The sequence below is a fragment of the Erithacus rubecula genome, assembly GCF_903797595.1.
Source record: "Erithacus rubecula genome assembly, chromosome: 2".
Taxonomy (NCBI): Eukaryota; Metazoa; Chordata; class Aves; order Passeriformes; family Muscicapidae; genus Erithacus; species Erithacus rubecula.
This window is the reverse complement of record NC_136685.1, coordinates 100232761-100249156: the sequence shown is the minus strand read 5'-3', so window position 1 is coordinate 100249156 and position 16396 is coordinate 100232761. Positions and strand designations below refer to the sequence as shown.

The following is a 16396-nucleotide window of genomic DNA, read 5'->3' as shown; positions in this document are numbered from 1 at the left end:
TCATCTGCCTGTCACTGGGAGTTAGTGACAGTTAATGCATGGATTAATTATTGGAATAGTGTTGAAAGACCAGGGAGTCATGAATCTGTATCTCTGGTACTGCCTTAGAAATAGTCTCCAGTCAGAGATGTCTAGGGAGCTGTCTGTTCAGGAAAACCCATCAGACCTTTATCTGGATCCTTTGCTCACCAGTACTGTGCACACTCCAGGTGTAATAGTGCTTGCTAAAAACCCTTTCTGGTTCTTCACATCACCCTACCGTAGCAGTACCCTTCTTTTTTCTCTCAGCTTGGAATATTCCATGTATGTATGAACTGCAAAATTTGTTCCTCAAAGTCAAAATCAGAATTTTGTCTCAAATCTTTTTATAGTACAATGTTTGCCAAATAATGTTTTACTCAAAGTGTTTATTTTTTTACTTATATCACAAAATATTTTCCTTTAGGGAATTTAAACCTAAAAGAAAAGAAAAATCTGTTGAACAAATTCTGTAGTTCCAAATATCAAGCTAATTTAAAAAATGCTAACATGAGTACTATATCAAATTAATGAATCAAACTATCTCTGTGATCAATATACTAATCTTTAATTCATAATTTTATGGAGTAGATCCTAGGGATCATTTAGGAGCTTTACATGTGTTATAAAAATGAAACCCAGAAGATTTGACTGCTGAGCACTGCTGTAACACCCCTGGAACGTGGCTAACGCCCAATTACTGCATGCTTAGACTTGGATGGGAATTACAATTGAGCTGTAAAATATTTTGACAGTTTCCAACTGTTGTGTGGTTATTAGCCAGGCATCATAAGAGAATGAAATACAGTGATTTGATTAGGTTTGTATCCTGATCTGCTTAAACAAAGACTTTCAACATAAACATGTAGTGTAAAGTGTTAATCAGAGGCAGTATCTAATTATTAGCAGCTTTTCCTGAGTTCTGCAGGAGAGAATTCCTCTCTCCCAAAGATTTTGATTTCTTAAATGAGACTTGCCATACCTTTATGCTTCAGCTTTTCATTTGCAAGCTTTTACTTGTTGAGTGCTAAAAGCATAACCACACCAAATTTAATTTGTCGCATGAAAATTATGTGTGTATTTTTCAAGAGGATAGATTTGACAGTGTTGAAACTAGAAAAGCTTGTGTTAATTACATATTATAAAACAAAAGGGATATTTTAATTTAACATGTATTTCTCCTTTTAGCTGAACAAGTCCTAGCAATTAGCAAATTTGAATAATGTAAGAATTCCTGGAAAAATATATGTTAAGCCAAGTGGCACTTGAATTGCTGTTACTTTTACGGGTATTTTTATTTTGAAATGAAACTAATAAAGCAAAAATATTCAAACTGCATGCAAATTAAGCACCAGATTGTGCCAGTCTTGTTATGTTCATTAAGCCATTGAATCCTTGAGTACTGACTGTTATTCCATGGGGACTATTCACAGAATAAGGTACTATTCAGAGAGGTAAAGATAACAATCTGCTTTCACACTGCTTAAATAACGCTCATTCTGTTGGGCAACTAAAGCAAGAATATTCAAGCCTGTCATTCCTTAATTTCTCACTTGCTTTATTTAGTAATGCTTTTTTGTTTTCTGTGTTGTTTATGGATGGTGCTTGAGAGTGAAGCATTCTGTTTCTGGCAGAGAAGGCTTTTTCAAGTGCTGTCATCCTGTCTTTTCTTTTAAAAATCCTCTAAGGTAATCTTTGTCTCTCAGTTCAGTCTGTGACATCTCTGCTGTGGCTGAGAGCTGATTTGGTTACCAGTGTTGCTTGTGTGTTGCTGTTTGCCTAAATACCCCCTTTCACCCAGCTGTAATTGGTGGGGTTTTTCTGACTCTTGTCCTGGGTTTGACCTGAACTCTCACCTTGCAGATGACAAAACCTTTCTAGTGTATCCTGGACTTTACAGTGGCTTTGTCACTCTGTAGAAATGTGCTGACTGGGAGAGAGCCTTCCTCTCTGGCAGTCCTCTCAAGGAGCAGTTGGAGTTATAGTCAATAGCCAGTCTCCTAAACAACTGAGAGAGTTGTAAACTGTACAACTTACAGGTTTTAATTTGGAGAGTTGTCAGTGGTTGTTGAACTTCCTGTGTATTCAGACAGCTGTGTGCCAGGAAAAAAGCAAAATATGCTGTGCTTTGCAAGGAGATCTGTTTAACAGGGGAATTGGTTAACAGGGAATCTGTTTAACAGGGGAATTATTTGTTCTTATGGAACAAATAATATCAGGACCTCCTGCTAGGATTAATTTTTAAAATGGAAAATGTTTTTGGTTTGTTTTTTTTTTTTTTTTGGTGATTGAACCATGAGTCCAGTGTGAAGTGTTGTTTGGTGGGAATTAGGGGGTTTCCAGCTTGCTTCCTGTGCTGCCAGAGCACAGAAGGAAGCTCTGCCAGGTTCCTGCTCCCTGATGGCAGCAGCCCGTGTGAGCTGTAGGCTCTGGAGGTAAGGGGCAGAGAATATTGGTCTGAAGCACATCCAAAAGAACACTTGGTCTTTCCACCTGCACAAGCACTAAGTTCTGCTTTACAAAATGAAAGATTTCTGCAGCCTGTTGTTAAACAGCAATGAAACATCCATGGCCTTCCCAGGCAGTCTTGAGTGCTTCATTATAGATTGCTCCTCCTGATGTCTGACCTCTAGCAAGTAAAGCCTTTAACTTTGGCTCTGTAAACACTGGTGTGGAGCTCCGAGTTTGCTTTCTTATTTGGAATTTTACATGCTTGATGATTTACCATGATACTTTCCTCTATCACTTGCTCATACCATAAATGTGCTTCAGCTTTCTTCATGCTTCCCCCCACCCACCACCCCCCAATCTTTCTTTGGGCTCTTCTTCCTTATACTGTGCATCAGGAAAAACTGAACATAAAATTTTTGTTAATGCTGAATGGAGTGAGAGGCAGTCTGTGTCTTACAGGCTTTATTCCTGTCTGTACATCTCAGTACAATGTTTGTCTTTTTCACAACAACCTGATGCTGTTGACTTTATGTTCAGCTTGAATAGACTGTTTTCTTCATATCCTTTTGTGAAGAGCTGTTACCTAACCAGTTCTTCCTCATCCTGCATTTATGTAAATGATTACTCCTTCCTATGTTTCACTTGTACCTATTGAATTTCATACTGCTTTTTTCAGAACTTTACTCCTTCTTATGTGATTTGAGTTCTTCTAGTGCATTCAATGTCCATCTCAGCTTCTTGTCCAGTGCATCATTCACCTTCCTAATTCAGGCTTTCACTGAACCTAAGAAATACTCTTGCATAACTCCTTTTAATGCATAATTTCAAGAGTTACTTGAAACTAGTCTTGGATACCTAGTTTTCCAGCCTGTTTTGCACCTATATGAGTCTCATTAAGGCCATGTTTTCCATGCTTCCTTATGAGAGCATCTTGAAGGACAATTAAAAGAGGTCAGCTACATTTGTAATCTACATTTGTTATTTGATGCTCATCTACATTTGTTATTTGCTGCTTCTCTACAGCCTGCTTCCCTCTTGTAGAAGGAACTTGGACTGCTAGTCATGATTTGCTGAGGACAAATTAATGTTTGTTGCTTGTCTTCTTTTAACTTTCACATGCTAAGAAAGACCTTAATTATTTGTTCCACCTTTTTTTTCATTTGCTTATCTGCATTCCTATTTGTCCTTTATGCCTTTAAAGACTAGAAGGAAATGTAGTCTTTTCCTACTCTTCTAATATTCTCCCCTGTGTTCAAGTTTCCAAACTGACCATTTATTTTGGATGTTTCATATTGGTTCTTCCAGGACCTTAAGATTACATTAAATGTGTTCAGCTGATCTAAAAGTTTCTAGCTTATCTAAGCTGTTTCCACACGGGGCTGAAATCTGACCTTTCTGTCTCTATGAGTAATGCAAGTCTCCAACTTCCATCTGATTTGTAGAATGAAGACAGCTGAAGAAAAAGAGTTCTGAGCATTTCAAATGTCTCTCCATCATCTATGGACATCTTCTCCTTACCACTGAGGAGGGAAGCAATACTTATATTAATCTCCATCTTGTGATTATTTGCATAGAGTCTGCTGCTGATGCGGTAGTTTATCAAGGCAAAAACTTGTTCCCATTAAATTCTCATTTCTCTCTTGCTGTCCTTAGGAGTTTTAAGAATATCCATCTTTATGCCAGGTGTCACCTCATAGGTACCAGCACCTCATGCAGGATTGTAAAATATACTGATTTTATTTCCAGTTTCAGCCAAGAGGTGTACTATGGTCTTCAGACATATGACATCAATACCAGGCTTAAAAATAGTGAGTGCTCTAAGCACACCCAAACAGAGATTGTTTTCCTTTGTTGCTGCAATACCTGCACAAATCTGGCATCTGTGATGAGTTCTCAAGTATTTAAAACAAAGATTTCTCATAGGTAAAGGCTAATGCTTCCATAAATCTATCTATGGTTGGACATTAATACAAATGATGCTGCTGCAGTAGATTGACAAAATAGGTAACTATAAAGTTCTGAGCAATGTCACCTTTAATGAGCCAACATCAGAAGGTTGCCTGAAAAAACCATGTCTGTTGAAATGTTCAGAAGAGTGGGATAATGACTTGTGTTTATTTAATGGCTCTGTCAAAAGAAATTCCTGCAAAAGCAACAAGAGTTCACTGTTTTTAGGAAGAATTGGCAGTGACTCTCGTTTTTAGTTTGCCTTGTGCTTTCTTTTAGAAGAGATTCTTGTGACCTTTTCTGACAAGCTCTAACACTTCCATTGTTTGCTGCAGGCCTTTGAAATGTGGCAGAGATAGCCTTGGGCCCAGGGAGGTGCGTTTTGCTAGTTCAGTTCACATTTAACAAAGTTAAAAGCTTTGAAAATTGCTATTCCTCATCTGTGGTTTAAGTTGCTTAATTCTGGCAACCTGCCCAAAACCCTGAACGTTCCCATCGTGGCAGAGAGCCAGGGATTGTGAACCAGCAGCATCCTGGTAGCTCATCTGGGCTTCCAGCACAGATTACATGAGAGCAGAGCGTTCAGCTCACATGCCACCGGGACAACTGGAGGAAGGAAGGTGGACACAAGGAAACTGCCTGTCTTCTGAGAGCAAAAAATGAGGCCCCATCCCTGCATGTCATCTGTTCATACTGTTACATTATAAATACATGTAATCATCAGAGACCCAGCTCCGTGTTGGCTGCTGCCTAATGGTATGAGTTACATTCCTTTTCTTGAGATTTTTAATTGAGAACACGGCGTTCAAGACAGAGATTATGCGACCTCAGGGAAGAGAAGCTAGGTGAGCCTCAGCCAATCCCTTTTTAATAGTTCAGTCTGAGAAGGAGATCACTGCAACTTCTTTCCTGGCTGTACTGACCATCAGGTGAAATTACTTCCACATAAATAACCAATTCATTATGTTGTCTGAGATTTGTTTCTCTTTTACCAGTTCATTAACATAATCTTCTCCTTGCAATTAGCTAATAAATTTAAATTCTCAGCCTGATGAGGTAGCTGCCCACACTCCTGTGCAGTCCTGTTCTTCTGTGCTAAGAACATCCACGGGGGAGGTTGTCATCTGGAAATAAATTGTCTGTCTTGCTCTTAATTGATTGCCATGAGCAGACAGCCTTGTGTCCTGTTGCTCAAGCAAGGCAATTGTCCAGCAGTTGATGTGTTGTGAATTTTGGTTCTGAAGGTTTAGAGTTTAGTTTTGAATTCTTGGCTTCTTTCATCCTTTTAATCCCTGACAATGAAAATCAAACCAAAACCCTAAAAGACTCGGCTAAGAAAATGTTACTTCATTACTGGACAAAGTAAAAGGCAAAAGGAGGCTACTAGATAATTACAAAAGTTACAAAATGAGGTACTTAGAAGTAGCCTTTGTTACTGAAGTCTCTCCCATCTTTGTGCCCTGGATACCTGTAGGTTGTATGTATGTGCACATTTCAAATGTATGATCACATACTGTAATTTTCTACCAGACCACTTGCTCAGTGCTCAGAGTAAAAGTAACCAGAGGCAGCCATCTGTAGGCTTGCTTTTCTTTCTTTGCCCAGGCATGGTTTGGAAAAGCTCTTTCCAAACTCCTGGCCATCAAAATATATAACAGGAAACTGAAAATCCTTTTTATTAATTAATCAGACCTACTTTACCAACTGCTAACTTGAGCTGTGTCCCAAGGATTTCACCTTCCTCTTCACCTTGCCACGTTCAAACATGAGAGCATCCTGTCAGCTCAGGCAGATGTTTAAAGGTTGGGTTGTGATTGAACTGGTTTGGTTGTGCCAAAATTAAACCTGTAAAATGATAAACAATTACAAGCATATGCCTAAGGCTTTTGAGATAAAAGTTTATATTTTATTTTGTATCCGCATTAGCTGTAGGCACAATCAGAAGAGTGAGGAAGGTGAAGTTTTAAGATGTCTGCTGCTGCTAAAACCTGGAGGTTACCTAAATGCTTGTTATTAATCATATACAGGAAACAAATTCAGTGAATCTTTAACTTGTGTCCAGCAGCTGGTTTTCATATCTCCTTCAATTTTAGGGACAGTAGGAACCAGAGACATTTTGCACCATGCAAATAGAGAGCACAAAGTTAAAGAATCTGCTCCTAAACTGACAAATTTGTTTATCAGAGTTAACAGAATAGCAGAACTAACATTTCTTTCTAGGAAATGTGTGTTTTCTGATACTTGCATGATCTTCCCTTACTAGAAGAAGAGCAATGTTCCTTGTATTTTGATGTGTCAGTTAATTGTAATCCTATGGTGACCTGCTATGTGAAAAATACCTAGCTACTCTGTGTAAAGAACATCTTAGCACAACTGGGTCATGAGGATGTTTTCTCTATTTTTGGAATAAAACAGAAAGCTGTTCTATCTTTGCAGACTCTGTCCATACTGTATTTCATATTTCTGATACTAGTAAAAACCCCTTTTTGACTTAACCCCAGACTGTTCCACAGCCCAGAATAAACAAAATTGAATGCATATTGGACACATACAGACCTTGCCAAAGGCATAAATTCTATTAAATGAGCCATATTCAATTTCTCATACTCCCTGGCTGTGGATGAAGTCCTGTGTTGTTTAAAAAGTAAAATTTTAGAATATCATTTTGAGGATATAAAATAATCTATTTGACTGAAATGTATTTGGTGTCTTGTTTCTATTGCACATTTATACATCTTTTCAGACTGTTCAGTTCAGTTTCCTAAACTTCTTTTACATCCAACCACATGCTATACCTTTTCACTCACCTACTTCTGCCTTACTTTCATTTACCTTGTCTTGCATTTTAATGGTTGCACAATATTCAGTGAGCCCAGTCAGCGTCGTGGTTTTGATAGGGGTAGGGGAAAACCCCTTTTATTTTGCTCAGTTAAATAAGTTAGAGGCCAGTGTCTGTACATGCCTCTTGAGGGAAAAAAACTTGCTTGTTCATTGTTTGTATGTCTTCCCTATTCTGACTTGCAGCCCTATCTCAGTCTTCGCTTCCTCTCCTGCAGATAATTACCAGTCCTGGGTTGTTGTCTCAGCTCCTTTCCCCTTTTAGGAATTGTGTTTTTTAATATCAAACTCAAACCATATAAATCTTCCACCTAGATTACAAATCTTTTTTTTTTCCCCCTAACTCCTCTCAGCCTGTTTCTCATCTGGTCTTCAACACTCTTGCTTTCTTTAAACACTTTTCCCCCCATGCAGTTGGTCTACAAGCCCTTGAGGTCCTCAGACTGAGCCCTACTGTCTTCATCCTGGCTTGTCACAGTACCATAGCCCCATGTTCTCATCACAGTTCCAGTCTTGATTTTCTTCTTCTGAGTGTTGGGCTGTGTGTCAGGATGCAGCTCAACCTTTGCTGTGTGAGCCATCACTGTGCCTGGTGCTGGGTTCCTCAGAACAGCAAAAATATTTATTTGAATATTTTCAAGTGTGGGGATGCAGCCTAATACTTGAAGCTATTGTCCCCTTTTTAGCGTAGAGCAATGGTTTGATGGGATAATCTCCCAAGAGAAAAGGTGCATACACTATAAAACATATTAACTGAGCTTTCAGAATGTGTAAAAAGAAGAATAGAGACTTCAGTGCTTTTGTTGAGTGTGAAACTAAGATATCCTGAAGCCAGTGCTGACTCCAGCTGGTAAATCCATCCAACATGATGCTGCATTTAGATCTGAGCTACCCTGTGAGGGACAAGCTCTGGAACCTCTGTGCTTGCTCCACAGCTGGACAGAAGCCAGTTGTGTTAGATTCCATAACCTGTTGTTCAGTGAGCAGCTCTGGCAATCTGGTCTGGATATCTTGGGCTTTTTAGTGGCATTTCCAGCCATGTTTGCAGGGACTTTGGCCTTTGAGCTCAAAAAGGCAAGTCATGACTGCTGTGTCGTTTAGAAGAATTGTGTAGTCAGTGCTGAAAATAATGATGTAAGAAAAAAGTTATTAAATTTTCATTTCATCTGATTAGTTGCTACCAATCACATAGAGCAAATACATGCTAGAAATAGGCACTTGGTAGCAATTGGGTTTGAACCAAGCCAGTAATTAATATGTCCAACATACAAATATCAAAGGAAAATGTTTTGCATAAGTATTTTTCACATACACATGAAAAAGAAACTAAAACTAACATTTGTTAGCTCCTCTGAAGGCATGTCAAGTGCTCACACACAGTTCTGCCTTTACTTCTGTATTTCCATTGTGTCTGGGGTTGAAAGCTTTTATCATAGATTAAATAATGAAATCTTTGACACAGGTGGTGATTAGGAGCATAACATAGTATTAACTAGTCATAGTATTAACTTCACCTTTATCAAAAAAACATGGACTAATTAGCATGGAAAAAAAACCTTATACAATTTCTGCTTTATCAGGTAAGAGAAGAGAAAACTGTGTGTGTTATGCATATTATGCACGTCCTAAATCTGTATTCTGGATAAAATGCTTGTAGAAAATCTAATGTAAGTAGAAAGACAAACACAGAAAAAAGCTCCAACCTAAATGTAGATTTTCAAGGATTTGCAATCCATCTTTTAAAACATTGATAGTTTTTAAATGCATTTCTAAATAAAGTGTGAAATTCTGCTAAATTTATTGTTCTAATACCTTTGTATTTCCTTCTATAAAGCCTAGTTTTAAATTCAGTTACATCTTCAGTTTGTTAGATAAGTAATTAAAGCATTTAAATGGCAATATTGCCTAAGGAAATTTCAGAGTTAACCAGAAAGCATTTAGGTGGTGACTGGAAAATTTACTATTTTTGTTGAGAGTTTCGGCAGCAAGTGTTAAGCCTTTATAATTAGCATTTAATATATTTGTGAAGTAGTGCTCTATGATTTGAAGAAGTATTTTTTTGCATTAATAATTTGTTAAAATATCACCTTTCCACAATTTGATAATTCTATCTTATTTTTTTCTCCCACTAGTGCTATTGCCATATATATAACTTATAATAGAAAGTATTTTTTAAGTAGCATAGCACCTTAAATTTGAGATCAACGATTAATTACTGGTTTTTGCTTCAAGTTGTAAAGAAAACAAGAGAAAAGCATCATCTAAATTACTTCACTGAATCTGAAGTAACAGGCTGGCAGCTCCTATGCAATAAGTGTTTCTCTGATTAAAATCTTGTGCGTGGTAAAGTTTATAATTTATTGCTGCTTTTCCTTCCCTATTTTGTATATCCCTGTTAAAGCTGTTAATTCAGTGTATTTGGAGATATTTGTCTCATGGTTAATAGATTTGTTCATGCCAATTTGAATCGTTGACAGGATTACAAAACGTAAGCACTTTCTAACAAGTTATTTAGTACATATAATGTGGTATTAAAAAAATCTCAGCAAGGTATACCTTTTGCACTTTGTAAATGAGTTAGCAATGCTTCTGTCTGGTGAGGAGGCAGTGAGTTTATACAGCAACTTTTTAGGGATGATTGTGACAGTAAGTGAAAAATTACTTCCCCGACTGTGCCTTTTTTTTTTTTTTTTTTTTTTTCCCCAGAAGCAGTGAAAACAAATGAGTTGATAGCAGCTAATTGCTGAGCACTGACAGGCTTCAGTCAAGGGGGGGCATCGTTGGTCTTTCACAAATAGACAATAACAAGTAAATCCATTTGACCATAAACTTAAGTGGCTGTAATATAGTAAATTACTTGCTCTTAATTTGGGAACTCTCTAGCTCTAAAGTGCATCAAGAACTTGTTTGTTGTGCATATATGCTTTTAATTATATTACATTGAAAGAATGGGGGATCTCAGTTCTTTCACTGTAGTTCAGATGTAGGATTTGTATCAGTCACATTCTGCCTGTTTTATTAGATTTAAGAAGTTATTAAAGTGACAGTATTTTTCTAGGGAAATAATTGTGTATGTCTTGAAAACATCTGCTGCAATCAGTATGCTGATTTAAGGAGTAACAGATAGTCTGAAAAATGCCAAATACCTGAAGTGTTCTATTTCTTGGTTTAACACAAAAATGTTACTCGAAGGGCCAAAACAACTTTTTTTAAAATGGTCGTTATCAGCTAATGATGATCTAATGGCTGTTAGCTAGTGGCACTTGTTAGAAACCACCCTCTGGTAACAGTTTTGATCTGAAATTCCTTTTCCACATAGAAAAGCTAAAGCCTGGAAGAGGCGGCTGTTCGGGTGAGGTTGGAAGTGGCTGTTCAGAAACACGGTGCCATAATTACCTTTATGCAATCCCTCACTGGCACAGAAAGAGCACCAAGAACTGTCCTCTGGAGCCTGTACCACAGGAATCCATCAATCCTGTGTCGTGACTTTGATTGTGAAAGGCTTTGTCGGGGTGCTCTTCCATGGCTGCGTTTTGGGAAGTGTTTTCAAGGCTGCGTATCATAGGCTGTGCTGTGTTTCAGCACGGATGTTTCCACTGGTACAATTCTTGGCCTCTTCCCCTGTGTAGATCTGGAATCCTGTATATCTGCATCCTTGGGAGACAAGTGCCTAGGGCAACAACTGTAGATAATAACTCGCGATTTGTGTCTTTTGCAAGTTACAGTCATTGTAAACTGACAGCTGTGAAGGACCTGAACTCACATCAAAGGATACAGATCATCTAGTTAGGTCAATTAATGTTAATTCTCATCTTCCATTAAATTCTTTTATCTTCTCTCTTTTTATTTTCTTTTTTTTTTCTTTCCAGCCAAGCCCAATACCAAGTCCTGTTTTGGGGAGAAAGCCAAATGCTAGTCAGTCATTGCTCGTGTGGTGCAAAGAAGTTACAAAAAACTATAGGGGAGTGAAAATCACCAATTTTACCACGTCGTGGAGAAACGGTCTATCCTTCTGTGCAATATTACATCACTTTAGACCAGACCTGATGTAAGTTGTCTTACTTACTTATGCTTGCATAAACTAACTCTCATAGAAATACTGAACAATTTTTTAACTTAAAAATCATATACTACTGAGTTTTAGGTGCTGAACTGTTTTCACCTTTTGCTTTCAAGCAGAGAACCGTCCTTTCTAAGAAACCAGGTTTATGAATGCTCAAAGTTTGTGACCTCTTTGCTCTCCCTTGTTTCATAAACAATTATTTCTTCCCTCTCTGTGATTTGTTTTTCTTCTTCTTAATCTTATACAAAGAACTGACTTCAAGATGATTATGAGAATTGCGCCAGTGTTGAAATGAGATGAGAGGAATAAGCTCTTTGTATGCTGACAAGGACGGATTACCTCCTGGTAAATTTGGTTGTCAAGGCTGGCCTCTAGTCCCTGCCTTAACTTCTTTTTTAGATGGAGAGCTTCAGGCAATGAAACATGTAATCGGTGTTTATTTATTTATTTATTTATTTATTCCTTTAATTTTCCACACTATTAGTTTTGTTGATTGAATTGCTGTGAAATTGCTAGTTACTGTATGATATTATTGTATGTCAAATTTTTAGATTTAGTTTGTTTTAAAACTGCTGCTTTTATCAAATGCTGTATATACCCACTGTGCCATTTTCCCCCTCAGTGACTACAAGTCCCTGAATCCTCAAGATATTAAAGAGAACAACAAAAAGGTAAGAACTGCCAGGCAGAAAAAACCCCAAAAACAACAACAAGAAAACCATAGGCTCAATTTTGACTTCACTGCAGGTTTTTATTAATTTTGGGAAAGGGGGGTTGTTTTGTAAGGTCATAACTGTGGCTCACAGAAGGTATTCGGCCTCCCGCCGTTCCAATCGGATGCATTATTGACTCGAGTTTGTCGTGGTTTTAGCATTCTCAACAAGTGAAGGCTGGCATTAGTGTTTAGTATTTGTATGGCCTACATTAACTGTGAGAGCAGAGGGAGGGCCTGGCCAGCTTTCTGTGAGCACTGCTCTGATTTTTCCAATCAGACACGTAATTAAACAAATGAAAAATGTAACTGCTCTTGGGCTGTGGCACACAAGGCTTCTCTTGCTGTTGCTTTAACAGGACTCTGGGAACTGGGCATGATTGATTTTGCTTTGATAGTGATTGTTATATTTTTAAAGATGAGATTTTACACCTACTTTTACACTACATTGCCTGAATGAAGTGGTGTGCACAACATGGGAGGTTTAGGATAAAAGGTGTTGAGGTATTACTTTAGAAATAAATTAGATGATAGCAAAATAGTTAATAGCCTTGTGCTGTGCAACTGTTTTAAACCACCCTTTGTAAGTGCAAGATTTAAAAAGTTTCTCTGGAAGAAGCAGGAATTCAGTTTGGGAATCACCAGAAGACTGTTTATTTCTGCTCACTATTTTAGACATGTTACAAGCTTCAGTTGGGCCCTAGGGACATGTTTAGAAATTACAATTTTCATGTGAGTCACTGATAATAAAATTATTCCTGAAGATCATCTGAAAATTGTTTTAAGTATCTGCCTTTTTAATGCTGTGATTTTATTTTTATACTGCTTTGAAAGTAACTAAATTTAATTAGGATGAAGGTATAAAAATATACTTTGAATAAATTAACCAAGTTCAATATTATATAGCAAACATATCTACAATCTAGTATTATTTACTTACATGGAATTTCTGAAAATGCTTTATTGAAATTCTTTTTGGTTTTATTTTAATGTGCCTGCACACTTATGTGTTAGGCAAGGAGTTACTTGTCTTTAATTTAGTACTTAAGTATTATAAATAATGAAGTATCTCTGAGCTGCTCCTATCTAATGAGTATTTGGCTGATGATGTTTTTTTTCATAATAATAGGAAGACTTACAATGACCTAAGTGGATTATCTGTGACATCACAGTATTTTCTGTGACCATATGTTTTTGTACTTTGAGTTTTGTTGAGCGTCTGGCCTAATTGAGCTGGATTAAAAAAAAGAATGAATAGATTATTAATTTAAAATGTTAGCAGTTTGATCAGTCATCTTTTCTTTGTGAAACTGTGATGGCAAACAGGGAACTTTTTAGCCTGTCTTTCTAACAGGATAGAGTTCCCAGAATTGAAGAAATAGTGATTGTTGTTATTGTGCAGATTTTTTTTCTTTCATCACTTTTCCAGCCTTTGCCTGACAGCTACACTGAGTATCTCAGTTGCTTCCTGCAGATTTATTTCCTGGTCTCACACAGTTCTGCCAGATAACCCCGTGTGCCCTTGGTTGGAGTGAATGCAGCACTGCTACAATGGCTGCCTAGAAATTCCATGCAGATATGTAACACATTTGACAATGATTCCTCCTAACCAATTAAAATAACATCTTTGGATGAATAGGATGATTTTCTTTGTCTGAAGCAGCTCTTTTTTTTTTTTCTTGTTTAATTTTTTTCTTTTTTGAAATGTTTTTCTGCCTCCCCAAGAAGAAAGTCATAGATTAAAGGTTAGCCCATAAGAGTATAGCTTTTATAAGTGCACGACCTTGTTTGTATTTTAATTTAAAAAAATAAGAAATCTTAAGAGACAACTGTTTCAGTGCAAATACTGAGTATAATTACAGATGGAAATGCACTCTTACAAAAAGCACATCATCAGAGGTTCTTTATAACACATATTAACCACTTGCCCATTGGGTGCTGCCACTGATGCTGAATAAAAAAGGGTATTTACCTGTGACATCTGATCTTGGCCAATATGTCAGTGTGTTGCAGAGCTGGGAAATGATTGGAATACTGCCTGTGGTGCTTGTGCTGATGGATCCCAATTGATGTCTGTCAATCAGCTTGTCAGTAGATTAAAAAAAAGAAAAAACTTCATTGGGAGATAGGTAAATAGGCTTAGTGTCCTGAATATACATATATTAAAAAATCCCAAACAACTACTACACTGGCATCAGAATTGGAAGGTATTTTTGGTGCACATTGCAAATTCAGATGTCTGTCTGGAACAAAAGAGAAACCAGGATTATCTTTGAGAAAATCACAAACATTACAGGGATACTTTCCCACCTAGTCCAAAGAGTTATGTTTCTACTTAAATCTCAGATAGCTAACTCTCCATATTGCCTTCCTAGTAGCATTAAACAGATAATTTGATTTAATATGTCAATTTGATTATTATTAAATAATAATTAAATTTAAATTAATTTAAAATATATAGTGACACTATAGTTCCTTATCAACAACAGAAATATGTTGTGTAGCTAATAATGTGCCCTGCACCTAAAGAATATAAGCTACTAAATAAGGCATGGGCTGGATCTTTGATGAGATGAAGAAATGAGATGTAGAAGGGCTCAACAGTATGGTTCTAATAATTAATTTCTGATTTTAATTATTGTTTAGCTAAGCTTGTTTCCTTTATCATGTGGGTATATCTTTTGGATGTTCAACTGACACTTTCAATATTTATGATGCTCCCCAGTTCTTGGCCATTTCTAACAAACTCCTCCACACATTTGAACTTGAGTGATCATCTTAATAAAATATTCAATTTTAAAAAGGAATCCTTTTGAATTATACATTTAAATAGAAGAATTAGACTTAGAGGGGTAGCATTGAGTCAAAATGGAAATGATTCCTTACCTTGAAGCTGGAGTTATGTTTTTATAATAGGTGTTCATGTTCACCTCTACAATTTGATTCCACAAAGTCATAAGAACATATCTAATTGCATGTGTAGGAGAAGCTTGTTGGCATCAGTAGGATCATGTACATGCAGCAAAATAAACATTTGCAAAAATCAAGGCTGAGTTTTGCCTCTGTTTAACAAATGTAATTTGGCTTGGAAAATTTACTCTGTTAATACCATGTTGCATAGTTAGAAGTATGAGGCAGTTATAAATATGCTGGAGTATCAGGAAACTCCCAGCTTTTCCAGTAGTGAATAAAACCTATCACATACTTCTGTATGGACACATCCAGAACACACAATGCTAATTCTAGAGCTACTGTCTGTAGAACATTGGCATGCCAATCTACATATCTAGTGTACTTTGAAAGGAGAGAAGCAAAAATGTTGATGAGAATGAGAGGGGATGAGAAATAGGTGTTAGGCATCATCAGGAAATAACTGTGTTTAATCCCAGGCATCACCAGAAGAACTGATCAGCCAACAAAAAGTGATTGCAGCTGTACTGAGAATATCCATCACTCCAAATTCAGTCCTGCTGTAGTGTTACTTCTAAGCAAGTACCTTTCCTGACAATCCTGAAACACTGTGCCTACCTTCATTTTATAGACCCTTGGAGATACTCATAGAATTTAGCTTTATTTGCACATAAATAACAAATTGAGAGTATAAAAGGAGTTCAGGTCAAGCCATGCCTATGGGCTTTGGCTGCTCTGATCTGCTATGTCTGTCCCTAAGTCCTGTCATTCTTCAGATGGTAACCCCCACTACCTGTAGTGCGGGGTAACAAGTTATTTATGCCACTGAATCAGCACTGACCCACTTAGCAAGCAACACATCCTGGCATTACCTTTGGTCCACAGACAACAAGGGTGGCTTGCTACGTGTTCATGCCCAGCCTGGTTTCTGCTCTTGTATGGGCATTCATCATTCCTGGTATCTGCCATGCCTTGGGCTGCCCACCCAAATCCCTGCAGTGCTCTCCCTTAACTTGCTGCTCTCTGTGCTCTGTTCAGTTTCACCCATCTTGTCTCCCTCTCCTCCACAGCCAGCCTGATCCTGCTCCTCCACCTCTGTTTCCCTAGACACTGTAAATGCCTGCTGTCTCTCTTCTACCATCTAAGTTGCTGCCATTCCCTCCCACCTATCATTTTGCTGCTGTTCTGCTCTATCTGGAGTTTTGTATCAGCAAATACATCAGTCATGTTTGCTGCTGCTACTCTTATATCTAAGCACAGCTCTGTATTTATAAATGGCATAACAATCTCTCATAATAATGAACTTCCCAATAAATTTCACACCAAATACCAGCAGTGATTTTAGGCCAAATCATCTTGCTTGGGAAGAGCCAGAAGAACTTAAAAATAAATTATTCAGATAATTTCTGTGTCTAGATAAACTCTGTGAATCATTTGTTATAATGATATAAAAATCC

At 37.4% G+C, this 16396-nt stretch overlaps 1 protein-coding gene across 12 annotated transcripts in view; it reads left to right on the top strand.

The window, feature by feature from the left end:
* Window positions 1-16396, top strand: part of EHBP1 (EH domain binding protein 1) — a 205229-nt gene that overhangs the window by 114667 nt on the left and 74166 nt on the right. For all 12 annotated transcript variants that reach the window (XM_079324068.1, XM_079324067.1, XM_079324077.1 and 9 more), the window contains 2 exons: window positions 11124-11302; window positions 11940-11988. In XM_079324068.1, coding sequence (XP_079180194.1) covers window positions 11124-11302; window positions 11940-11988 — 228 coding nt within the window. The remainder of the gene's footprint in view (window positions 1-11123; window positions 11303-11939; window positions 11989-16396) is intronic.